At 32.5% G+C, this 27,587-nt stretch overlaps 1 protein-coding gene and 4 long non-coding RNA genes across 6 annotated transcripts; 2 read left to right on the top strand and 3 right to left on the bottom strand.

The window, feature by feature from the left end:
* The first annotated feature begins 1,005 nt into the window (after nt 1–1,005).
* On the top strand, nt 1,006–3,995 carry LOC129317158 (uncharacterized). The gene is made up of 3 exons (XR_008594954.1): nt 1,006–1,254; nt 1,353–1,559; nt 3,493–3,995. It is a non-coding gene; the product is annotated as an uncharacterized LOC129317158 (long non-coding RNA).
* Nucleotides 3,996–5,417: 1,422 nt separating this feature from the next.
* Nucleotides 5,418–7,884, top strand: LOC129318840 (probable glutathione S-transferase). The gene is made up of 2 exons (XM_054963813.1): nt 5,418–5,801; nt 7,409–7,884. The coding sequence occupies exons 1-2, from the start codon at nt 5,478–5,480 to the stop codon at nt 7,754–7,756; spliced, it is 672 nt and encodes a 223-aa protein (XP_054819788.1). The 5' UTR covers nt 5,418–5,477; the 3' UTR covers nt 7,757–7,884.
* A 268-nt stretch (nt 7,885–8,152) lies between these two features.
* Nucleotides 8,153–8,920, bottom strand: LOC129317921 (uncharacterized). The gene is made up of 3 exons (XR_008595092.1): nt 8,681–8,920; nt 8,508–8,568; nt 8,153–8,397 (listed from the first exon to the last, which is right to left on the bottom strand). It is a non-coding gene; the product is annotated as an uncharacterized LOC129317921 (long non-coding RNA).
* Nucleotides 8,921–9,223: 303 nt separating this feature from the next.
* On the bottom strand, nt 9,224–11,876 carry LOC129317901 (uncharacterized). The gene is made up of 3 exons (XR_008595086.1): nt 11,847–11,876; nt 9,907–9,980; nt 9,224–9,337 (listed from the first exon to the last, which is right to left on the bottom strand). It is a non-coding gene; the product is annotated as an uncharacterized LOC129317901 (long non-coding RNA).
* Nucleotides 11,877–15,548: 3,672 nt separating this feature from the next.
* On the bottom strand, nt 15,549–17,395 carry LOC129317054 (uncharacterized). Of its 2 annotated transcripts, none has more exons than XR_008594905.1 (2): nt 16,984–17,395; nt 15,549–15,920 (listed from the first exon to the last, which is right to left on the bottom strand). It is a non-coding gene; the product is annotated as an uncharacterized LOC129317054 (long non-coding RNA). The 2 variants fall into 2 exon arrangements; XR_008594904.1 differs by having other exon boundaries at nt 17,031–17,395.
* Between the last annotated feature and the right edge of the window lie 10,192 nt (nt 17,396–27,587).

Raw genomic sequence — 27,587 nt, 5'->3', positions numbered from 1 at the left:
GGAAATTTGATTATACTACAGTTCTGCAACAGTGACCATGTGTTCATAATAACAGTGTCATTTGTAATTTTTGTGTTGCTCAGTACTTGTAGAAAATTTATATCAATAACTTTCATTTTGAGTTGTTGTTCTCAGTCTGTAAATCTGTGTTTTCTTTTTTCTAACAACAAAGGCATGTTTCTCATACCAAAATAAGGCCAAATAGAAGTATCTTTTAGTTTGGCTTAGTTATCAAGCCTCTGCATACACAAGGAACAAATTATCATATAAAATATAATTCAAAAGATATATATTGAGATTTCATCAGCACCCAAACGTTAGTTATATAACAATGACAAGTTTCACATCACACACAAAAACAAAGCCAAATAACGATGCCTTTGAACTAAAACAAGTTATAATCATCACTATATATTATGACCTGCTTTCGCTTATTTACTATTGAAAGCAGCAATACCTTGATGTACACACGCAACAGAGGAACCGGAAGGACCCCCAAGAATACAGTCATTTAAGCAAGGAATTTCAAAAAACAAAACCGGCAAAAGTATAATCATTAGATTTAAAACTACAAGTCATTACAAGAAGCATAGCTTTCAGTTCGAAAACAATTGGGCAGTAAACTTCATAAAGGACTGGAGTTTCACATTCGTAATAACCCAAAATTTTTTTTTAAAAAAATTAAAAATTAAAATTAAAATTAAAATTTAAAAATACATAATATAGTGTTTAAGTGTATTTATATTAATTTTGGAATAAATTAGTAAGGAGAAGAGTTTGTCTAGTGGCAATTATATTGCTACTTATTTAGTAGGTCATGAGTTTGAATCTTATGGGCCAAGAGTGCAAATTTTTCATATTTTTTCTTTTGCTTCAACCTATTGACAAAATTACAATAATGCCCTTCTGAAAAAAGAAAAAGACAGAGACAGAGACCTAAATGCGTGGCTTCTTCCGTTCTTATATTTTTCTTTTCTCCGCCGAAGAGTCCAGAAACAACGGAGAGAGACAGGGAGCTTCGATTTCCTCCAGTCCACTGTCATTCCTTCCCTTCTTCTGTCGTCCTCCACTGTACTTTATCTCTCCCCTCTAGTTTCCGGTGATCGCGCGGTGAAAGTGGAGACTCGGCGTCTCTATGTGATGCCCAGGTTGTCCGTCGTGCTTCCCTGTCTCTACGTGTCTTCTTTGTTGCTTCTCTGTTCTCGCTGTTCACGTACACGTAGCTGGGGTCCGAGAATCAGGTCGCCGGAGCTGGTAGGGTTGTTCGCGAGCTCATCTCTGTTTGGTCTAGTGCTGTGATTCTGTTTTCTTCCTTTCGTGTGTACCCTGTCTCTGATTCGTTCCCTGTGCAGCTCGTGATCTTCTTTTTCCTTCTTCTTCTATTGTTGCTGTGGTTGAGTGCATCTGGTCTTTGACTCCCTTTAGCCTGCTTGTGCATTTCCGAAGAGAGAAAGAGGAGTGGTCTGCCATTGGTTGAAGCTGGAAACAGGAGAACTCCTCTCCCTGTTCTGTCGGCTTCTTCTCGTTCTCTCCCTCCTCTGTTACTGTTGGTACTTAAGGTGAGGATTTTTGAACTCTTCTTGATAATTTGGTGTAAGAAGATTTTGAATAGTGATTTTAAACGTTATAAAGCTAGGGAGGCAACCATTCTCTTCCATTCTACAAAGCAAGGCCTCTGCTTCATCAAGCAAACCCTGTTTGCAAAGTCCATGAATCATAGCATTATATATATGGACATCGAGTCAATAACATTTGGCCACAGGATAATGAAAATTCTTCCATGCATCATCTAATCTACCACCTTTGCATAGACCATCAATAAGTACGGTGTAGGTCTTCATGGTAGGCTGAAAATCCTTGATTAACCAATTGCTTAAATGGTGTGATTGCCTTATCAAGAGAACCTCTTTTGCAAAATGCGTCTAATAAGATTGTGTAAGTGATTATATTAGGATGATGACCCCTATCATGCATCTCATAGATAACATCTTGGCCACGTGACATTTTCCCATATTTGCACAAGCCATCAATAACAGAATTATAAATTACAACATTAGGAATCAAATTTTCATAATGCAATTCCTTAAAGAGATCCATGGCTTCATCCACCATTTTCATCTTAAAGTATGCATTGATCAAGATACTATAATTAAAAAAGGTTAGGTTCCAAACCCACTTTTATCATCCTATTAAAAACTCCCTTAACCGCGACAGTATTATTAGTCAAACAATGCCCATCCATTAAACCACTATAGGCAAATCACATTAGGTTTTTTTATCACTCTTCATCATCCTAGCAAAAATAGTCTCAGGTTCTATAATCCTTCCTTATTTACATAATGCATCAACTTGGATGTTAAAGGTATAAACATCAGCAGAGATGTCTTTCAATACCATTTCATTGAGCAATTGATTTGCTTCTTGCCACTGATGCATAATGCAAAAACAGTAGATTAGACTATTGTGTGTAACAACATTTGGTGATATCCCATGATCAATCATTTCATAACACAAACCACGTGCATCAGTGTCCTGTCCATCTTTGCAAAGTGTATCAATGATTGTGTTGTAGACAAATACATTAGGTTTCACTAACTGTCTTTCCATCATTTGCAACAATTTAATGGCAGATCTTGTTTTCCCCGATTTACATAGCCCATTGATCAACGTGGCATAAGTAAATTGGTCCAACTGAAATCCTTTAGCCATTATGTCATCATAGAAGTCTAGTGCCTGGCCAATGTTTTGATTTAAACACAGTCCTTATGCTAGCGTATTCAAAGTTACCACACACGGATGATAACCCAACTTGAAAATTTTCCCCAAACAGAGAAAGCATAATCCATCTGACCAACGTGGCTGTAGCAGTTCATCAAGAATTTGTAATAATTTTTCACAAAAGTTTTAAATAATTTATGCCATTTTTTTATGAACACAATTTTTGTGATTTTTACATGCAAATATGATTTGTGGGTTTTAAATCTTACAAAATCCCATAGTTCTGTTTAGAAGTTGGATAGTTACAAGGCATGTGAAACAGAAGAATGGGTAGTAATGAAAAGCCTTCGGTTAGTTCGGGATATGGGATTCAATAATGTTCTTTTTATGAATGGATTAAAGATTGTTTTGTTAGAATTTGATTGTAAGCATCTAGTTGATCATGTTAACAATGAAAGCGCCAGCAAAGACGTGTACAGTCTGCACAGTACAAATCTCATCAAGGTTGATTGATGAACATGAAAGATAAACTCATTACTCAAAATGCTTTAGTGTAATTGGAAAGTGAAAATCTTGTAATTTTTTTTTTTTTTGTAAAAAGGACAAATTATATTAATTAGACAGATAAAAGTATATGTTATGAATATCATATCAAGGGGCTTCAGTGAAGTAGGGTTTATAAGTTCAAAAAATTCTTCCTCCTAACAAGTTAGTCTTGTAAAATGTTTTCTTGAACTTGTTCTCATAACATTGATGTTTTTATTAAAATGCTAGACAAGTGAAGTGCAGTAAATCAAAACTACTGTATATGTTGGTTTTTGAATGAGGTGACATTATCATGGCTCCTGCATCACGGTAAATCAAATATAGAAGAAGCCAAAATAAAGAGTTATTTGAAGATTTGCAAGACCCAATCCTTCTTTTGTGGGACTGCAATGTGACCGTATTTGATGAAGAGAACGATGATATGTTTTTGGATGAATGATTTCATTTCCCCTTGACCATTTGTTGTGAGCAGTAATGATATATTAAGTCCAAACCAAATCGCTCAAGCAAAATCATGTGTCATGGATTTCAACCTCCCAAGCTTGTAATTTTTCATTGTGTCGAACTTAGTCCACTTCTTTATCAAAATAGAATTATGTTCCTGTATTGGGGTAAAAATGCTTAATTATCTCTCCCCTGATGTTAATAGGCTTGTTTCCTTCTTCTAGGTGGTTAATATTTTTCTGCTGAGGCATTTAGAGGCTTTCATCCTTAGTTCAAATGATCATGTAATGAGAAAGAATATGTATGTGGAGTATGCATCTCTCCCTAGAATAACTTTTTTTATTTTTTTCACCAAGAAGTTCTATTGATTCTTTAACATCAATTGGTTGGGACCTCTACTTAGTTTTACTCAAGTTTCACCCTAGTCATAGATAGATCACCTAAGTTTGGGTCCATAAGCAGTGACAATTGTCCTATGAAAATTTGTTTTTGATATGGCTTTGGTGGATGCCCTTAACCAAGCCATTGCTTCTGAGTCGCCAGCTAATTTTTCAACAGGCACGTGACAGAGCCCCAAGCTCCTCCCACTGCTTGGTGGCTTACAATTGTCACTGTGATCAAGTTTCGTGAAGTTAAATTCTTTCACACTACACAACGTTGCTTCAATTCTTTTTTATTAATAACGATTAAAATAAAAGTCATCTTAAAATTTCAAGGATAGACATTCAATAAAATAAAACCGAGAGATATAATTAAGATTTTGTTCTGTACAATATTAAGAAAAAATGATACTTCAACAATAGGGACTTGAAGCAGTAGAGTTGTCATGCACTATAAAATATTTATTATGTATAATATTTTTGTCAATTTAAGTATGTGTAATAATAAATATACTCATAAATAAAAATATTAATTCTTTCATTAAAAATGTAAGGCATTTTTAATCGAATTTTATCGTCTAATAAAAAAATTATTTTTTTTCAAACTAATCTTATGTTTCTATGTTTACTTCTATTTAATAGGGTGTTTCACTTTAAAATAAATATAAAGTAATTTATTCAATAAGAACACTTTAAAAAAAAATGTAATGATTACTTCTTAAAAAAATTAAAAATGTTTTATATTTTTAAATATTTAATTTTTTTAAAAATATTTTATATTTTTAAATGAAGGGAGTATTTATTATAGAAAGAGAATAGAAAAGTGATTTATCTACTGTTAACATTCACATGGACTTGAGTTTCACACAACACAGACTATGGATTTGTTATAAAGTATATTTAAATCTGAATCTTTCATAATAATTTTAGATAGTGAATTTATAAAAATTTAAAAAATTAATATTAAATTTGAATTATTCAAATTAAATATGAACTATTGATTTGTTATAAAGTAGATTTTATTAAAAAATTTGTAATTTATATAACTTTTTTATTTTAATATATATATATATATATATAAATTTGAAAGTTTAAACATGGAACCTCCAAATTAAATTTAAATGGTTCAGATTCATATATCGAGGCAATGAACAGTATGCCGCCCATCTCGGTTAAAAGCGCAGTCGAAGGTGGACCCTGGTTATTGTGTTCAATTCGGCTACGGAACTGGAAAAAACAAATATAAAGTTTTATCTTTCTGGCCATCTTTTCAACTCAACTTTTGAAATGTTAAAATATATATATATATATATATATATATGATCGAATATTGGTCGATCGAGAAGAGATTAGATTAAAACAAGCTGAGAGGAAAACTAGTTGAACGCCATGAGAAGTGAAGAAGATCAGGTGAAGGTATTAAGCTTTTATTTGAGTCCAGTTTGTTGCAGAGTTGTGTGGGCTCTGAGACTGAAGGGCGTTGATTATGAGTATGTTGAAGAAGACATCTTCAACAAAAGCAACCTTCTTCTGCAAATGAATCCTCTTCATAAGAAAGTTCCTGTTCTGATTCATCGTCTTAGGCCAGTCTCTGACTCACTCATCATCCTCGAATACATCGATGAGACTTGGATCACCCAGAATCCATTGTTGCCTCAGCATCCTCATCACAGATCCCTTGCTCGCTTTTGGGCTAAATTTGCTGAAGAAAAGGTATGCAATATATTTTTAAATTCAACTCAACAATGAGTTGTTCTAGCCTTCTAGGAGCAATGCCCCTTTTCTTACTTAGAAGAGATATGGATTCAACTCAACTCAATTTTTTTTATTTTTTTTAAATTTAATCCTAATCTAAACGATGCATGCACCTAAACATGTCAAGGTTAAGTTTTAATTTGAGATCTCTTCTAAGTAAGAGAGATCATTTGTCACTAGAATAACTAGCCAATGACTTAAAGCTTTTTATCTAGATATGTTAACATAAATTTGTTTTTTTAAATCTTTCTACTTCATATTATTTATCTGTATTTTTTTAAAAAAACTGTGGCCTTTCTAATTTATCTTTAATATGCTTCCAAAAAATATCTACCATAATCAAATAAATTTTAAACAATTATAAAGACTAAAGATTATGGTGAGTTTCTTTTTTAAATTGAATTTTCATTTATATAATTTCATTTATATTTCTTAATTTTTAAATAGAAAGCATTAGAAAGCATCATTGATGAATGATATTATCATCCTAATCAGGCATTCATCAACATTTGTTCACTATTGTCATATATTCAATATTTCTTTTAAAAGAATCTATTTCAAAGTTTTATAGTATTATAATATATAATTTTTTTATAACAGGGAAAGACTAAGAGACAGAAATATTAAATATTATAATTTATAAATTAAAAAATATATTAATATAGTAGTGACCAGTCTGACGACTATTTAATTATGGTCTGATTAATGAATTGTAAATCATTGTCTTGTCTGATTTAATATTCGGTTTAGTTTTTGATATTCTTTGGTGCTTATATTACTTAACTTAGAAGTCATGATGACATGTAATGTTATTGTGTATTTATATCTTGAAACATCACAGAGATATTATGAAATAGGCTTCCTAGGCCCAATCACCAGGCCCAAGGCTTTCCATGTACATGAATATTTTCACCATTTGAAAAAAAAATCCACCCGTAATTAGAAATGACACACATGTATAGACACGCAGGCCAACCCCCTGAGAAGCTACATCAACAATCTTATGAGTAATAAAACAAAAGGTTGAATGGTAAATTAACTCTTAAACTATTATTCAATAGTATTTGAAATTTTAAATTTGTTTTTCATATAACATTTATCTTTCATTTTTTAAAACAGTCCAACATTGTCTCTATAGTTATTAATTTTTAACTTATTTATAAAAAAATTATAAAAAAGAATCGCAAAAATTACAGCAAAAGACTAAGGAATTTTTCTTGATCTTTTTTTTGTAATTTTTTGATCATTTTCTGTAATTTTTTTGGAATCCTTTTTGCATTTTTGAGCTCTTTTTCTATAATTTTTTAGTCAATTAATTGTCAAAGTTAATTTTTATTGAGGATAAGAGTGAAATTTCACCTTTTTAAAAATTAAAGAAAAATATTATATTAAAAAGGAGTTTAGGACGTTAGACATTTCTTGATTTATAATTTAAAAGTAAAATTGTCTTTTAACCTTAGAACAAATTAAGGATCCAACAATCATGGGACCAAATTACAAATTTTGTAAACTATATGAACCAAATTAAATTAAATGTTTTTTAACTATTCAATTTAATATGACAGATTTTGTACGGTGCATTTCGGGCCATGGGTTCTGATGGGGATAACAAAGAAAATGCAGCAAAATTAGTACGAGAAGACATGGAGAAGATCGAAGAACTAATAAAGGGAAAGAAATTCTTCGGAGGCGAAAATATTGGGTACCTTGACATTGCGTTTGGATGGATGTCTTATTGGCTTCCAGTATGGGAACAAGTTGGAAATATGCAAATATTGGATCCTTTCAAATGTCCAAACTTGGCCTTATGGATGAGCAATTTCCTTAATGACCCAATTGTCAAGGACACTTTACCTCCAAGGGACAAAATGGTCCTTTACTTCCATGATCGTTTCGTGGCACGTAATAATTAGACAATGACAATAGTTCATGATTATAATAAATGATTAGAGGAGATTACTTGTAATGCATAGAGTTTGAAAAATAAGGCACATTATATTGTTATAACTCACGGATTAATACAAATTATCTTTGTATTTAACTAGTATTTGGTAGTTTCACGGTCAAGTATTTGTACTATTGTGTGGCTATATTCATTACTTATTTTATTAATATCTAGCAAATTATGTCAAGTTTCAATGTAAAGGAAATGTAGAGGTTTTATGGGTTAGAATACTCATTCATACATTTAGGTTAAAATAAAGTTAGTTTAACATAACAATCGACTATTTAACATTTCTATTACTGTTAAACATAATAGCACACCATTCCCAAGAAAAAAATTCATCAATGATCATATTGTTGCCACAAGCTACAATCTCTATGCACCATGTACAAATAGTTGCCAATCTCTACACAACATTCCTAGAAAGAGAGAAAAAAAAAAAAGGATTGAATACATTGTCTACAATTCATCTTCTTCACTGGTTATGCATTTTCAGTCACCATGTTTTATGGTATCTACAATAAAACTCATGAGCCTACCAGAAGCCTTGTTGAGTGGGTGCGTACTCAGTCAATTTATAATGCCCAAACGCATGTCAAACAATTGCTCCTGTTACCAAAAAAAAAACCATCAAAGCTAGTAACCCCTCTAAAAGATAATTATTTTGTATTCAGCATTTACCACATGACTTAAGCTTTAAAATTTGACAAATAACTTACATTGGTGAACGTAGGTATTGTTAGTCCGTCCCATTCTTCTTTAGCGTCATTCTCCCAGCGTCTTAAACAATAGACAACATATAATTCATAAGAAAATCTGTGCAAATTTTGTTAACATTATGTCATAAAACCTTTTACCAGGTTAAATAACCAATTAGCATATTTCAACTTACATATCGAGTTAGGTAACCATCTTCACAATTTTGACTTTCAAGTCCTTTAACTGGCTATATGTCTCTCCTTTCAATTTCTTCAAAAGCACAATAAATTTATCATTCAAGCAAGTTAAATAAACAATGTAAGTAATAACAACAAATCTTATTTACAATACAATAAAAATAGATAGAAGTCATACCATCACTTGAACCATCATGGGTTCTTGATTTTGTCTCCTTCACTTTCATACATTGACTTTTTTCTTTGTCTTTTATTACTCACATTAGAGCTATCCACCATTTTCAATGAATCCAACACAAACATTTTACCTATTTTTTGTTCTAACACATAGCATGACCAATGATTATTTACATTTATAGGCGCAAACATCAATTCATATTTGCTAGATTATATCTCACGTATCTAGGCATTAGGTTCTCCAAATTAGATTCCAACTACAATGGATATGGAGAACAATTAGTTAGAAAATCCATTATTGAAATAAAACATACAATTTATGATCTCACTATTGAATTGACAAAATACACAATCACTCACTACAAAAAACATTGAATTATTTCTTACTAAAAATTAGGGTCCACAATATGTCATTCTGCATATATGTGTTTCACTTTCTGCTCCTCCATTAACAATTTACCCATTAAAGTTATCACCTGCACAAAACAAAACATAATTAGTTGTATGCTTTTAAATAGATTATAATTCAAGGAAATATGTACAAAATAGGAACCTATTTTTCCATTTACTGATTTTCTGAGTTCAAGACTTTGACTTTCGCCCCTTATCATGTAGTAACTATCAACCTCAATAATAGTCCTACATACCAGTTAATAGATGTTACATTTAATGCCTTCTTACCTTGTCACACCCCAATACTAAAGATATGATCGGTATGGAATATGATGTGGATTCACATTCCATAAGCCTTGATTATCTAGAAATTAAGTTAAATTGGCAATATATGCAAGTTATATATAACAATAAAGTTCTTAAAGTTTTTAAAATTTTTGTAGAAATTTCAACAGTCTCCCTTATAATTTGAACCTCCCGAAATTTCTACAACAACTACAGAACCTATCAATTAAACTAGCAAGGAGACTAACTCCATTCCAGAAACTTTCACAATAACAAAATAAAACTAAGATCCAACTATGAGATACGTGAAGCACTAACTTATAATTTGCAAAATACAATATAAGATTTCACCGAAAAGAGTAATCACCATGTACTTCCTTTATCCAAAAAGCAAGAATGACCCTCAATGGTCGGTCAGAAGCACAGGGTCAACTACAATATCTGAGACAAAAAATTTATCAGTGAGTAGTGTCCTAATCCAAATTTTAATAAAGAAGATATATAAAGACAATAAATAACAAATTTAAGTTCAAATAATTTAATGAAATAATGAATTATCAAAAATTTTAAACAAATAATGATTTTTTATAATAGTGTGATTATGAATTTAGACAAGATTGAAGGAATCACATATGTGTATTAAAAATTTCACTGTTCACAAAATATAAAGACTTACAATAAACACAGTTCGATAAAGTATTTTCAAAAAATTTTATGAAAATGATAAATTTAAACTTGAAATTTTAAGAGGGCTTTATCAAACGAGTAACAAGCATGTACATATAGTCCATGAGAATAAATAACCAATTAAACGTGGTTAAAGGCCATGAAAACAAGTGCAGCAAAAGCCATGAATCAAGCGCAGGCATGAAACCCACGAAAACAAGCATGAGTACAGCACTCACAGATACCATCCCTTCAATCCACGTGCATTAGCCTTCGCATAAGGCTAGCACCCCCTATAAGTACCCTACTAGCTAGGTGAACTATGACATGCCAAGAGCTAATGAAACTATCGTTAGCATCCAGTGTTTTAAATTCAGTCCCCCTAATTAAAATCAAGCATGCATAGAGAGTTGAAAACCATTTCAAAGTTTTCACTTTCAAAATATATGATTTGGTTGTCATATTTCATTCCCATATTCATTGTCATTTCATCCATGCACGAATTGCTGTACTAAAGGTTTGCATATCGAACATAAAGTTAAAAAAATTGAGTTTTTTTTTTGAAAAATAACATCGTTTGTCGTGTACCAACTTTAATTATTACTTATCAATAGTATAAATCATTAGAAAAATCAAGATATCATCATTAATAAAATAATTATAAAAAAATAGAATTGACAGGAACATTTACATAACAAATAAAGAAATAGTATTAAAATCTAAATAAAGAAATTTTTTTATAAATAATTGCTTGAAATTCATTCGGAACGCTATCCACTCATTTGAGTATTTTTCAAACATTCTAAAACTTGCTTCTTTTAACTCGTTGACCTCTATTCTAATGATGCCCTCAATATCCTAGCAAATAAGTTAAAATTTAAATCATTTATCAAATAATTTTTCAAGTATTTAATGGGTATCACTATTTAATCTAGTCAATGCTAAAAATACTATATCCAATTACACTACAAGTACACTTGAGTTAACCCAATCATTTGAGAAATAATTTTTTCAAATACTTAATGGGTATCACTATTTAATCTAGTCAATGTTAATGATACTATATCTAATTACACTGCAAGAACACTTAAGTTAACCTAATCATTTGATAATCCTGAATATATATACTCATATCCTCTTATGACTCATACTCATTCATAAATTATTATAAATCATATCAATCATTTTAAAGCTTCCTAAGCACATTTCTTTATTAAAAATAAATTAAAATCCTTAAAACAAATCCTAAACCTTTGGTACTAGTCTTTAAACATTGAATATACTTATTTCCTCTACTTCGATTTTTCTACACATTTTCTCAACACCTTAAGGCGTTAACATTCAAACCACATCATCAACTATTTATATATTACTCTAGACCAGCAAAAGAAAACCCAAGAATTCCCTTTTTATTCAATCGTCCAGCGGCAACAGAGCAAAGAAATTCTCATCTAACATATAGAAGACAGAAAAGATTTAATCCTAGGCCAAACTTCTAACCCAAGTGCAATACTTCAATTCTAGCTACAAGTAACACAGGGAGAATAAAGAACAGAGACGACGTCCATCGACTGAAGGAGGAAGAGATTAATTATGTGCTGTCATTGCACTGAAAGAGGAAAAGAAAGAACATCCGCTCACCTCCCACAAAGTTGCAATAGACAACCCAAAGCCAGCATGTGATTGGAACTGAAGACGAGAAGGAGAAGAGCTCCGATCAGTTACACGCGCGAGGAAGAAAAAGAATGAGAACTTCAACCATAACGCACAACTCAATTACCATACATGCCTAAACTTTCAACTGATTAGGAGAAAGAAAAGAGAAGCCGAAGATGGACGCAGCAATGCACCTATTTCAGCCACAACATATGAAAATAAGAGCAGAAACTTAGCAGACAGCAACAGGCGAACAACAAAAACAAAACAGTGAAAAAAGAGCCACACCGATGATGAGGAGAAGAACAAGCCGGAGGTGAGGAGGAAAAGTTCGACAACGTCGAGAAGAGAGTAATCTAAGGTCGGTGAAGAACAGGTTTCCCGAATGCTCTGTTTTCTTGCTTGCTCTCGAAGATATAATCTGATGAAAGAAAGTTTGGGGAAAATAGCAAGAAAAGGCCAAAGATAAATACAAGAAGGAGCTGGAAAATTACAAGAATAACCCAAATTCTTCTAAGATTTAAAATAAAATAAAAATCAAATTTGCTAACAAAATTCTTATTTAAATAAAATATTCTTTAGGAAATTTTTTTTTGTTAAATTTAAAATGTTGGATCATTACATACCTACTACTTTTGAATTAAAAAACTTACTCTGCTTTATCACTTAATCTTTTTTTTTTATTGTGCAATACTCATAAACCTCCTTTTTTGATAGTTGCATGAACTCTACATATTATCTTTTTCTTGCCTCTTTGTCTCTTGTGTCCTCATCTAAAGATGATTTCACAAGTAATGCCAACTGTGTGTGTAATTTTGTTGGTCCTTCTCCTTGACATTTTAGGCATGGTAAATTGTTCCTCTTCCTCAACATAGTAACCAAAACATAAATATAGATCACCAAATTACCTACCTGCAGTATGTGTTTTTGCTGGTATTCTCTTCCATCAATAGATAACCTCATTGGGAGATCTTATTGTACCGCTCCATTAGTTTCTTTTACCATCACAATTCACAATTCCTCCTATACTCATAGCTGGCAAAGCCAACACAACTTGTCATACCAAGGGCATTTTTACATATTGTTTACCACTCCCTCCAAACTGGCATATTGTTGACTTGTCTGGATCCTTCTTTCCAACACTTATGTGCATAGCTTTCTTTGTTGTTACTTCTTCTAACTTTTCATGAGCATTTTTTTTATTTTCTCTTTTTTTTGTCCTCTCTTTTTTTGGTTTGTCAATGTTGCATTAACATTTGTTTTGTACATCTTGTCATTGGTCTTCTCAATAATGTTTTGTCTTCTCTCTGTTTCCTTGATGAACCTCTTTTTTGTTCCGATTTCTTGAGTATTGTTGTCCTTCAGGTGTTTCTTCTACATCGTCACTCAATTCCTCTTTTTGGTTTCCTCTAGCACAATCAAAATCTACTAATTGTTGTGTAAATTGTTGCACAAAATCAATCAAAGTTCCATAAAACTTTCGAACACCTTATATTGTTACACGAAATAACAACCCATAATGTCTTTACAATCACACAATTTTGTACTATTTTTCATGGTTATATAAACTTTTGAATACTCACCAAATCACAAAACATTAAAACTGGTGGCAACTTCATGGAACATCTATTCCAATAATTTCCCTATAGTTGTTCTTTTTTTATATTTAAAAAAGAAAAAGAACCCCAAACAAATCAGGACACCAACATCCTAACATTATTACATTCAGATACACTAATCATAATCATAACACTATTTACATGATATAAAACCGCAATGTAAATGAATTCATAATTTCATCAATAATACAATATTTTTCTTCTAACAACAAACTCTCACTTTACAGTCCCAGATAAATAGTGGAACAAATTTGAGGAAAAAATATGAAGTTCTGAATCTAATGTTTTGATTATCATCTTGAAAATTATTTATTTGACTTAACATTAATTACTGAAATACTCATCACTATCTATAAAAGAATAGGTATAGAATAGACTATATGTTAAGAGCTATACCCTCTCGTGATCAATTCCAATGAATTCCTGCAACTATTCAATCTTCCAACTATTTATCTTTTTCTTCTAACTTAAACCCTTTAATCTATTTCTTTCACTTTTCTACAATCCTATTATTCCCTATTTTTTCTGTTCTCTTTGTTGGTTTCTCCCTCAAAATTTTATTTATAAATGAAACGAAATCCAGCTATGCTCCATGACAGAAAAGTAGAACACAAAGATGAACATAATAAACATACTTGGAGCTTACTCAAAACTATTTCAAAATTAAAAATTTCAATGCATATGTATTAAAACCAGAACAAATCACTGTGAAGCCTTATCCTTTTTCTTCTCATAACCAAAGTCCAACAAAAAGGATTTCGTACTACCATCCATTACACCATGGAAGTTCTATAAGCACAAATCAGTGGCAAATATGCTATATTACTAAAACAAATACCTGATTAAAAAAAGGATGGTAATTGAAGAAATAATCAATATCTGTTATGCTAATAAATAACCACTTTCTTCCCACAAAAACACTCTGTCCAGTTAATTTATGGAGCAACCCATTCCGAAGGTAAAAACATCAGCATTTTCATTCATCACCTGATAGATTCGGAGTCCAGAATTTCGGATACGCAAGCTAGTGGTTTGCTTCAACACTGAGATATAGAAACAAACAAGAAACGATTAGACAGCGACGCCACTACTCGGTGTTCATTAGTTATCTGCGATAATGCTGATAAGAGTCGAGGAAGATAACAATTGAGATCAAATAAAGAAGCAACTAATAAGTACAGGTTTACATAATCGAACTGAAGGAAAAGAATATGTGAAGGTAAGAAAAAAATGGAGTATTGACTGGCACGACCTGTGGCGAACCTTAGACGGTGCTGAAGATTATGTTTGTATAATAACTTATCTTAGCCAGGGATAGCCGATTCTGGTGTTACTCAATCAGTTCTCAGGTAAGGGAAATCTGTTTGACTTGCACTTCCTGATTATGCTGTGCAGTGGAAAAACTTGTAAGTCTCTCTCAGTAAGACTTGGGCCCATTAGTGATTGACTCATTACTTAACCAATGAAACCAAAAATTAACATTAAATATACGTTTAAACGGTATAATATAACAACTTTGGCATTCAGTGCAAATTATGACCACCACACATGAACAAATTCTTTTAATAATTAATTGATAAGGGTTCTTTCTTTTTAGTAAGCAATAATTCCTGAACCAATTTTCACATAAACCTACTCCAGTTGTAATAGTGATGTTAGGTTGGGTTGTTGTTACAGTCACGTAGGATGAAAAAACAAATGCAGACATATTAATTTTGAAAAACACTAACGTCAGTCTTAAAATGAGATGAACAAAGAATATTTATGGCTGTGCATGTGATTTTTTTTTTGGGTAAAAATGTATATTTTATTATAGTTCTTTGGTATATTTGTATATATGTATATATATCGTTAGTCATTATTACTGACAATGTATTAAAATAATTTAGTTTAACAAAATATATTATGAAATCCTTCACCAAAGGAAATAAATGAAAGGTTTGGATTTAAAAAAAATTTTGTTTTGAATTGCTCTTTTTTTTTAAAGCATAAGTTCCTATATTTATCAAGCATTATTTTTATATTTTTTTTATCACGGGGAGAAAGTTATATTGTTTGGGACATTAAATGAAGAAATAACATTTCCTTTTTTATACAGTTTTATAACATTTCAATAAATAATTAGTGTTTAGAGATATTAAATAACTCAACTAATGTTTTATTAGTTAAATAAGATACTTTTTAAAAAAAGAGAAACATGCAATCCGTTCCCCCGTATAACTACAGCCTTCATGAAACAAAACCCATTGCATCAGTTTGCAAAAGAATCCCGTCTTCTTCCCCTTCTCAATCTCATCCTACGTGTCAAAATATGCTTCTTAAATTGTGAGATTGGAAACGTCTTCAATCTTCATCGTCAAATACTCATTTTCTGCAATGAAATCCAAGTCTGATTTCGTTTTCTCAGCTTCAAAATCTCAAGATGCTATCATGGATCCTCCTGCTTCCAAAGAAGAGATTGACTTACTAAACAGAAATGCTTCCAAAGTAGATGAAGAACTGATAGACAAAGGATCAAAAAGCAAACAACATGGACCACATCCCATGGATATTCATGCTGAAAGTGCTCGAGACAGTGAAGAAAATCCAGGCAAGGAAAATTTACTACAAGGAATCAAAGCATTTAAAGCTCCTATTTCTTACAAGGACTCCCTTGTAGGCTTCGATGGTTGTTATGGGATCAATGAGGGAAATAACACTGAACATATTAATGAGACTCTAGTTAAGGAATTGGAGCAAAAGTGGTCTCCTGATTATACCAAGAAACTGATAGATCAATATCCTAGTGTCTAGATCTCAGATGAAGAATGGAAGAAAATCTGCTCACCATGGGTAGATGCTATAGTTATTAAAACTCTGGTTATTCAGCTCAATCCTAAATCTCTTAAGCCAAGATTGGCGAAAATGTGGCAGATCAGAGACTTTGAGCTCATTGATCTGGTTAATGGTTATTATATCATCAGAACCACAAATTAGGAAGCATACCAGAACATCTTAATAGAGGTCCATGGACAATTTTTGACCATTGTTTCATGGTCTAGTGCTAGGCACCGAGTTTCAACCTGAACACTAATCTTCTTGGTAAGGTAGCACTTTGGGTGAGATTAAACAATATTCCTATTCAATGCTATGATAAAGAAATCCTATGGAGGATAGGAAATTGTATAGGTAAAATCCTGAAGGTTGATGTCAACACTCTCTCTGAAGCTAATACCCAAAACAAGACAAGCAAAACAGAGAAGGGGAAATTTGTTCGAATTAGTGTGGAAATCGACCTTCAAAAGAAACTAGTACCATGGATCCTTATCAGAGACGAACTTTACAATGTAGAATATGAAAGTTTAAACCTTATATGTTTCCGGTGTGGTTGCTATGAACACAACAAAAGCTCTTGTCCGTATAATCCTAAGACTATAGATACAGAAAAGGAGAAGAACAAGGCCGAAGCAAGTAACAAACCACAAGATCATCCATGAGAAAACACAACCAGACAGCTACCATACCAGAAAAACTAGCAAGATGAACTCATGAAGGTTCATCGGACGCTTACTGGCTGGACGAAACTTGCGAAGAGTGGATGAAGTTTCAAAGACCAGCCTGAGCAAGAAAACTGAAGAATCCAACGGGTAATCAGCAAAATCACCCAAATCGAGGATCTAGCTTCATTAATAAATCTCAATTTGATGTGCTAGCCAACCTAGAGTACAGAGACGATGGCAAGGCGAGCTTTCCAGCTTCTTTCAACGGTTCATCTACGAAAAACCCAGTTAAGACTGTCAGAAATGTATGGGTAAGGAAAGACTTAGCAAGAAACAAGAGAAATCGTGCTGATGAGAAGGATACGGTGGCCGAAATAATCAGCAACAGCGAAATTAGCCATGAGAAAGAGTTTCAGTCTGGTTCAGTGAAAGGGAAGAAAGCCTCACATAATAGGCTGAGCTTTAATTGGGACGACCCAAAGAGTTTCAAGCTGAACGAAATTCCTTTAAGTGGGCTGTAGCCGAAGCAAACAAATTCCAGGCCCACAAAACGCATTCACACGGTTACTAAGGGAAATAAAAGAGACTTAGGCTATTCTAAGAAGCCCATCGCAGCAGACCAAGCCAACAATACTGGACTTAAAGCTATGAAGGATATTTCTTTCTCTCCTAATCCATGAACCTGGATGCAGGGATTAGGAAAAAAAATTTCTAATGTTAATTTGATTTCTCCTCCTAATTTAGCTAAGAATTATGATATTACCAAGCCTCTTGATCCTAGTAATTCCATCATTTTTGTTCCTAAAACTCAAATGAACACTGATCCAGCCAAGGCTTCTCAAAATCAATTCTTATGTGATAGAGATATGAACGGCAATGATGATGATATTATTGATGATGACCTCTTAGATGAGGATTTTGATAATGCATGCATCAATAACGACTTGGAGGATGATGAATTCAGTGATAATGAGGATGAAACCTAATCCTCCCTCCAGGTTTATTCCCTCCTATTATTTTTATTCCTTATTTTTATTTTATGGATATTATATGTTGGAATTGTAGAGGCACTTGTAGTAAAAGCTTTCCTAGTCGCATCAAAGAAATTACTTATGCTCATAACACTCAAATTCTTATTCTAATTGAAACTAGAGCTAGTGGTTCTAGAGCAGATATGATTGTTAAAAAACTAGGCTTCTCTAATTGGATCCGTGTTGAAGCTACCAGATATGCTAGAGGTATTTGGATCCTTTGGAATAATAACACTATTGAAATTGATTATATTTATTCTAATGTCCAAATTCTTCATTGTAAAGTTAATGTTTTATCCAATAATACCTCTTACCTTTTATCTTGTGTTTATAGAGATCCTAACCCTTACGAACGTGTTGCTCTTTGGGACTCCATTATGTCCTTGGCTTAAGATGTCTCTGATTCTTGGCTTATTATAGGTGATTTCAATGCCTATCTTTCCTGTGAAGATAAATGTGGAGGCAGTGGTCATAATTGAAAAGCTATGAAACAATTTAGAGACTGTATCAATTCTTCCTATCTACTTGAGCTAAACTTTACTGGTGATAAATTCACTTGGGGTAAAGGAAATGTGAAAGAAAGACTTGACTGGGCTTTCTGTAATGTTGAATGGCATATTAAATTCAACCAAGTGAATTCTTATCATCTACTCAAATATGGCTCTGATCATCAGCCTATCAGAATCCAACTTCAAAAAGGATTCAATCCTTACCATCACAAAGGACCTTTTCAGTGTCATGCTACTTGAATGGCATATTAAATTCAACCAAGTGAATTCTTATCATCTACTCAAATATGGCTCTGATCATCAGCCTATCAGAATCTAACTTCAAAAAGGATTCAATCCTTACCATCACAAAGGACCTTTTCAGTGTCATGCTACTTGGATGCTAGAAGAGTCCTTTCATCCGATTATTAAGAAATCCTGGAAAAATAATGATTAGAATGAAGGAAGAATTAAATTTGCTGATTCTGCAACATTATGGAACAAAAACAACATCAGCAGCATTCCTCTGAAAAAGAAAAGAATCCTTCGCAGACTTGAAGGAATAGACCGTTGAAGGAATCACAATGATAATTACTTTCTTATAAAGCTAGAAAATTCTTTATGGGAAGAATTCAACAAGGTCATCTTGCAAGAGCAACTAATTTGGTTTCAAAAATTCAGATGCAAATGGTTTTATTGGGGCGATCGGAATATAAAATTTTTTCATGCCACCTCTATCATTAAAAGGAAAAGAAACCAAATATTACCTCTCAAATCTGACAATGATACTTGGATCCAGGACCCTAATACTTTGAAAAGCATGGCTGTCTCTTATTTTGAAAATATTTTCAGGGAAGATGCTCCTGTAAAACACAAGCTCATCATTGATAAGGGATTTCTACCTCTCTCTACCTTACAACTCCATTCTATCCATAGAGAGGTCATCGAGGAGGAAATCAAGATCGCTGCTTTTGATATCGGAGCCTTTAAAGCCCCTGGGCCGGATGGTATCAATGCTGGTTTTATCCACAACTATTGGAATGATCTCAAAACCAGCATTGTCGAACTCATTAAAAAGGTCTTCATCAATCCGGACACGATTAGTGAGATAAATGACACCTTCATTACTCTCATTTCTAAAGTTGATAACCTTACTTATATGAAGGACTTTTGGCCTATATTTCTCTGTAATGTCAGCTATAAAATCATAACTAAAATTCTTTCTAATCGTCTTCGTCAATGTATGAATAATCTTATTGGAGATTCTTAATGTAGCTTTATTCAAGGTCAGCAAAGTAGTGATAATATCATTATCGCTCAGGAAATCATTCACTCTATGAGGATTAGGAACAAAAAGAAAGGTTTTATGGCTCTTAAAGTAGATCTTGAGAAAGCTTTCGATAGACTCTCTTAGGATTTTATTGACAACACTCTTCATTCCATTAGTTTGAATACTCACCTCAAAAAATTGATTAGAGCTGCCATCTCTACTCCTCGTATGAGAGTCCTTTAGAATGGTGAACCTACTGAGGAATTTGTTCCCTCTCACGGTATAAGACAGGGAGACCCTTTATCTCCTTATTTATTTGTTCTGTGCATCGAACGTCTTAGTCATTGTATTATTAGTTCCATTGATAAAAATGAGTGGAAGCCAATTAGACTAACAACTAATGGGCCTCCTATTTCTCATTTATTTTTTATGATGACTTGTTACTTTTTACGAAGGCATCTACTAACCAAACTATGATTATTCAACAATGACTCTCAAATTTCTGCAATGCTTTTAGACAAAAAGTTAACATTAGGAAATCTAAGCTCTTTTGTTCTAGGAACGTCAACTTTAATAGGGCTTCTCAGATCAGCTCTGAATTAGGAATTCCCTTCACGAGTAATCTTGGCAAATATCTGGAAATTCCCTTAATCCATGAAAGGGCTTCTAAATTTACCTTTGCTCCTTTACTTGACAAAGCTTGCTCTCGCCTTACCAATTGAAAAAGCCAATTTCTTAACTTCGCTGGGAAAACTATTCTTATTAATTTTGTTCTTTCAGTAATTCCTAGCTACGCCATGCAGAACATGTTATTACCTAACAATATTCTTATGGAATTGGGAAAAAATTCAAGAAACTTCCTCTGGGACTCCTCTGATGGCCATAAAAAACCTCACCTTATTTCTTGGGATTATATTACTATGGATAAATCTAATGGGGGACTTGGCATCAGAAATCTTAGGAGCCATAACATTGCCTTCATTATGAAACTTTGCTGGGGTCTTATCACTCAACCAAATCGGCTTTGGGTCAAGATTCTTTGTGACAAATATAAATGTATAAGCCCCACTATTCCCATTGTCTACAAACCTAGCTCCTCCTTTTTCACTTGGAATAGTATTTACAAAGTTTGGAATAAATTCATGGCACATGTTGGCTGGAAAATTGATAAGCAAGACCATACCTCCTTTTGGTACAGTAAGTGGTCCCCTCTTCCAGAACCTCTTGTTTTTTATGCTTATCCTAGTGTGGAGCCTATTCTTCATGCTTGTGTTTCTAATCTTAGTAATTCCGTTGGGAGATGGAATTTTAGTCTTTTGAATCGTCACCTCCTTACTGAGGTGATAAGACTCATTGTGCTGGTGAGACCACCTAATTTTGAGGGGGAGGATGATGTCATTGTTTGTAGACCATCCTCCGATGGCAACTTCTCCATTAAATTGGGCTACAAAGCTATGTCCTCTTAAAAGGATTGTAACAACACCGACATTTGGGCTAAGATTTGGAAATGGCCTACTTATAAAAAAATCAAGTGCTTTCTTTGGAAGGCTGCTTGGGACAGACTACAGCTCAATTCTACCTACACCGAAGGGAGTACACCTCTTCAAAGATCTTGCTTTTTTAGATGCAATTCTCTCAATTCCTCTATCCATATTCTACGAGACTGCATAGAAGCTCGTAACGTATGGACTAAATTGGTGAAACCCTCAAAACTTAATACTTTCTTTTCCTTTCTGTGCAGGATTGGATAATTTGAAATGTAAAAGTTAAGGCAGGAAATCTAAATACAAGAAGGATTCTTTGGCAGAGACTTTTTGCTCAGGTTTGCTGGAACATCTGGAAGACGCGTTGTAAGAATATCTATTCTGGAGATTCTCTCATAATGTCGACATTGCTTTCTCCAGTACCCAGCAAATCACCAACGATATGAGGCTTCAATCTAAAGTTAACTTCTAAGTCACAATTGCAAAAGGCTAAAGGCACGTTGGACACCCCCAGAAACAGGCTGGATTTGTCTTGACATTGATGGGGCTGTCAACTCTTTCAGAGCTGCTACTTGTGGTGGTATCATATGAGATGATAAAGGGAATTAGATCAAGGATTTTCTAAGTACCTCGGTTATCATCCTAGCACAACAGCAGAACTATTAGGCATTTTAGAAGGACTTCAACTTTATTGGAATGCCCATTTTGACAAAATCAACATTTGCTCTGATTCAGTAGAAGCACTTTCGCATATCCAACATAATTTTCCTGATAATCACCCTCTCTCTGGAATTATCAGCAAAGTCAGAACTCTTGTCATGAAAGATTGAATCATTTCCTTTGACCACACGTTCAGGGAAACAAACAGATGTGCGAACATGCTCACTCACCTTGCATCTCGAGATAATCTCAACCTTAATATTTACAATAATTCACCTCCAAGATGTAGAACCCTTATGGAATCTAACATAACCTGATTTTTCCTTCTTTTACATGGTTTTTTCGTGTCCTTGTATTCAAAAAAAAAACCCATTGCATTGAATGAAGTGTTTTTTAGAAGCAGTAAGAACAGCTTTACATTATGGCTATGAGTCACTATAATGAAAACTAAGAGAGTCCTTTTTAAAGTCTTTGCCAAGTTATCATCATCCATTGGAAAGTTTAACGTGTTTAGAGGTACCGGGGATAAATATTCACAAGGATCATAGCTAGACTTTCTTAAACTCCCGTGGAAGCAAACTTTTTGCATGATGGTAAGTTGAGTGAATCTCATTATAGATTTAATAATTAATCATAGAAAAATATCCGAAAGTAATTTTTCCTTCTGTTGCTTATTGTTTTTGTTTCGATGGATAGAGTGCCCCAGATTTCACGAAAGATCTAATTAGTTTGAGGTTATTGAGCAATGGTGATAAAAGAGGTCACACTAAGGCACAGGTACTTCGAATCTATACTGAAAAGGAGCTGGAAGATGACCAAGGCAAATAATGGATTTCTTTAATTTTAGTGGATGAAGAGGTTAGTCTAGTTACAAAATTGTTTTCTTTATATTATGAAAGATGATTGCTAACACATTTTATTAGTCCAATATTTGTTCAAAACTACACGAAGCAAACTATTATACATGGTTGATGGCCAAGACACTTGGTTTCACCGATTTTTAGGAATGTGTTAGGGGAGGGTAAGGTCTATGCTATAGAAGGTTTCATTACAAAGGAAAGCTTGTATTATGGGAAATTAGTTAAAAATTTATTGATGCTAACATTCAATGAGACCACACGGTTAAAAGAGTATACTGGTGAACATTTCCCAGAACATGTGTTAGACCTTACAAGGATCGTTGACATAGTTAAAGGTTCCGTCAGTGTAGATCGATCAATAAGTAAGATCTAGACCACTATTGTAAATGATTTCATTCTATTAATATAGCAATGAATCCTTAAAACTTTATTTAAAATTAGTCATATTGAATTCTATAATCTCATGAAGTTAATGATGTGCAGATGTGTATGGACTAATAGTAGATCTAGAATCGGGAAATAGAGGGGAACGATGGGTAGATAAAATGGTTCAGATTGTTGATAAAAGATTTGGAGTAAGTTTACTAAAGAAAGCTTTGAAATTGTATTTGCCAATACCTACTTAACTATTGACTTATGAGAAATATTCATGTCTCTCTAATAGTAACTTCATGTTGAGGTGTCTATTTAATGGAGATGTTGCTGAGGAGGCTTTTCAGGCATGGGTGAATTGTGGTAATAGGTCAATTAGTGCATTCATAAGTTATGCAAATATTGATCTTGTCCGAGGTGAGGTTAACATGATTCATTTGTTAGTTGTTTAGAAAATGCTTAAATTTGCACAATTGTTTAATAATATTTTACATGATTTTAGATCTTCATATTAGTTTAATATTATTTTGTATAATTTTATATTACAGGTATCTGTGTGATTTGCAATTATTTAAATGCAACAAAAGTAAAATTCAACCCATTCCAGTTTCACCCCTTTATTTTTCAGTTGTAGGTAGGTTATGTTTTATTTTTTGATTTTTTGATTTTTTGATAATATGTAATTGTGGCCAGTTAATACTATTGAATGGATATGTCGGTGAAATTTAATAAACTATTGGCAAACCTAGTTTACCATGGTGAGATTTCTGCCCTGTATTGTGTGGCATGTGCATAAGAATAGTAATTCACATTATTAGTTCAGTTCTAGAATGTTTGCAATATTTTACTATCCTTGTCTTATTTCTTCTTGATCATGGCATATTATAAATATGAAGGTGAGAAGTGTTAATTTTAAGGTAGTACTTGTTAGGTTTGACATGTAATAATAAGGCCGCATATAACATATAATTAATTAATAACTATTCGTCAATTGATATTTGGCATGCAAGCTTGTAATGGAATTTGCGTCAATTGTGTAAAGAAGCAGTACAAAGAAATAACTTCATGTTTGCATATAGAACATAGTGCATAAAGGTAAAATGTGACACACCATGGTTGATAATTACAGAACAATTAATCAAAGACTAATTTAAATTTAAATTCGAAGAGGACGGGTTGTAGGGTAATGAGATACAGTGTGCATGAACATGGTATTGAAACTCGAACTGGATCGGCTGGATCAACCTAAAAACTGGTGACCCAGTCCCTTGTCCCGTCTGGGTTTACTCCTAAACCGGCGAGGGAATGAACCGATATAACTCGATCAACCCGGTATAACCTGGATAACCCAGTGGGTTGATTGAGTTAACCAGATTATTATTTTTTCAGACAAAACCCTCAAAATGACATCGTTTTGGGAGATTTTTTTTCATTTTTGATTTTTCAGAGCATTGAGTTCGAAAATAAGATAAAAAAAAGTAAAATTGAAGTCAAAAAATGAAAAATTAGAGGCAAAGCACACTAAGTCCAATCCAGATTTCCAGACAGCATTTAGTTTAGCCTTTCATTTGTGTCTCTCCTCTCTCGCCCTAACTTAATCAGCGTCTTTTCTCTAGTTCAGTCTTTGTCTCTTCTCCAGGCTTCAGCTCTATCTCTGTCTTTGCTATCTCTGTCTCTTCTCCAGCTTAATCTCTGACTCTCCATCTCTTCTCTAGCTCTATCTCCGTCTCTGCTATCTCCATCTCTTCTCTAGCTTAATCTCTGACTCTCCATCTTTTCTCTAACTCTATCTTTGTCTTTGCTGTCTCCATCTCTTCTTCAGCTTTGTCTTCATCTCTTCTCTAGACTTTTGAGATTGAAGGGTTGTAATTGTAAGGATAGATATTTAAAGTGTTGTATTTTATTATTGTTAGACTTTTGAGTGGTTGGATTTGGTTGAATGTTTTTATAATTAATGTTTTTTTTATTTAAATTGTATTATTTTAATCATGATCGGTTTGCTACTGGTTCAACCTCCAATTCAACCTTAATTGAACCACTAACCCATAATTCAATATCATGATTGGTTCAATAACTGATCTAGTTTTACGTATCTTGTGCATGAATGATGCAATAGTGTGTTACTTAGTGTCTAGAAAGTCAAGTTTCCTAACAACTTTAGGTTTTGCAAAGTTATCTGTTGAGGTCTTTGAGCGTTTTCTTTTCCCATATTTATTCACTGGTCTAGGTTCTTCTGCATAGCGCATTGACAGTGACCTATCTGGATTGCTACTTGCGCTAATTTTTTGTTTCATTGGAACAGGTTCCTTCTGATGTTTTAATCTTTTCTTGATCCTTTGCATAAAAGCAATCATATGAAAATGAAATAGATGAATGATATTAGTTTCAATAGAGTAGAATGTATTTAATAAATTATTTATACATGTATATGTTCAGTATATATGTTATTAGCTTACGAGTTTTATAGTATGAGGTGCATTGCTAAAATTGGGCGGCCGTAGATGTACATTTGATGGAAGTATTTCTTGGATTAGAAATCTACAAAAGTTTCTTCTGCATATGCCAACACAAAATATGGAAGAGGTCATACTGTCAAGATCCACGCCTTCTGCTCTGGTATTACGAAGTCTGGTTGTATTTGGTTTATTCTGGCAACTTGTCAAAATGGATAGATAATTGAAAAATAAGACTTGTAAGTTGAGCACCAAGAAATATAAACAACGTAACATATCTAACGTCAGAGATATAGACATTGTGAAAGAGTTAATGAGGACTCGATAGTCGTGCAAGATGATTTGTGGAGTGGAAGTATGAAGACTAGTTGTCGTTGGATGAACAGTAGAGTTGGTATTTATACAAGACGGTTCAAGCGAGATTAATTTGAAATTTGAAAAATTCTCTATTGTTGATGTGTGTGCTAGAAAGTTCTAGGCACAATATTTTATGTATGATATTGGGTGATCACAGTTCATGCTGCTAAGTAAAATTTAACCGTGAAAATAAACTAAATTCGTTTAATAATAAATTAATGTAAAAGGTCACATGATAGAATATTTGTAATAAGAAATTGTTAAAACTTTAAAAATTATCTTATATCTATCCAAAAAAGCCATTATTAAATGACTGCATCCTTGGGACTAGATCAAGTAGATTGATGTGTAAATGAATCAGAAGATAGGCATGATGATTGTCTGGATTGTTTTATGGACTTGAATGGGAAACATTTCTGTTAAAAAATGATGTTGAATAAGGTTCGTTTGATTTTCTTTCATTTCATATTTAAAAAATAAAATTTTATTTTTAAAAAGTTAAAAGTTGTTTGGGTAAAATATTTTACAGAAAAGTACATCTTAAAATACATTCAAACAGTAGCTAAAAGTCAATTTCTGAAACATAACTATTTAAAATTTTTGAAAAGTAAATTTGAAAAGTAGAATGTTATTTAACTATACTACCCTAAGTTTAATATCTTATTTTTTATTTAAAAAATAGTTAATTCATTAAAAATATAATTATTATTTTAATAATAATAATTAGGTATCAATTTTTTTAGTATTATAAATTGAGTAATTAATCATATTAATTTTTAGCATTAATGTATAATAAAAATTATAAATCTTTATTACATCTTTTAAAATTACAAATTAAAAAATACAAATAATTAGAGATCAAATTTTTAGCATTATAGATCAAAATTTATGTTATTTATAATCTTTATTACATTTTTTAAATATTTTGAATATATTACATTTGTATAATAAAAATTATAAATCATTATAAATCAATGTCATTTTTAATAAATGTACATTTAAAAGCACATTTTACTATCACAAACCAAATAATTTTCAATATATCAAACTAATTTTAAAAAAATATATCTAAATATAAATTTTATTACAATAACTGACTTTTATTAAACTAACTTTTATTAAATAAATTTTTATCAAATAAATTTTTAATAAATTAAGAACCAAACGCGCATTAAATGCTCAATACGGCAGTTTAAGATGACATTGACAAATATAATGGGGAGAAAGTTAAAAAAAAAAAAATACTAGAATTGAGCTGTTTGGGAGGCATGGGTATTTAAGGTGCAATGTGTTAGAGTGTAGGTGTAGCTTGTGTCAGATAGGTATTGGTTGAAGTTGGAATTGATAGTAAAAACTGATTCAAGGAATGAACACGGCTTCCCATGAGGTTAGTCCTTTAATTCATGTGACTACAGAAAATCATAAATATAAAATATTATAAATTTATTACACTTGAATGTTTTGGAAATCCATAATATAAACAAGGGTAGTTCTGTGCGAAAGGAAAATTTTTTGTAATTAAATAAATACAACTTTTTAATTGTGCTAGAATCATTTTATTCTTGTTATTGAATTATATAGTTCATAGGAATTAAAAACTGAAGTTATACATATGAGCATTCTTCCAAGGCAAAAAATTTTTAATAATAGATT

This window comes from Prosopis cineraria, unplaced genomic scaffold (assembly GCF_029017545.1).
Source record: "Prosopis cineraria cultivar Desert tree isolate PC_DT_omini unplaced genomic scaffold, ASM2901754v1 PC8, whole genome shotgun sequence".
Classification (NCBI taxonomy): domain Eukaryota; kingdom Viridiplantae; phylum Streptophyta; class Magnoliopsida; order Fabales; family Fabaceae; genus Prosopis; species Prosopis cineraria.
Note: the sequence above shows the minus strand (reverse complement) of the source record. Positions and strands in the feature narration are given on the sequence as shown.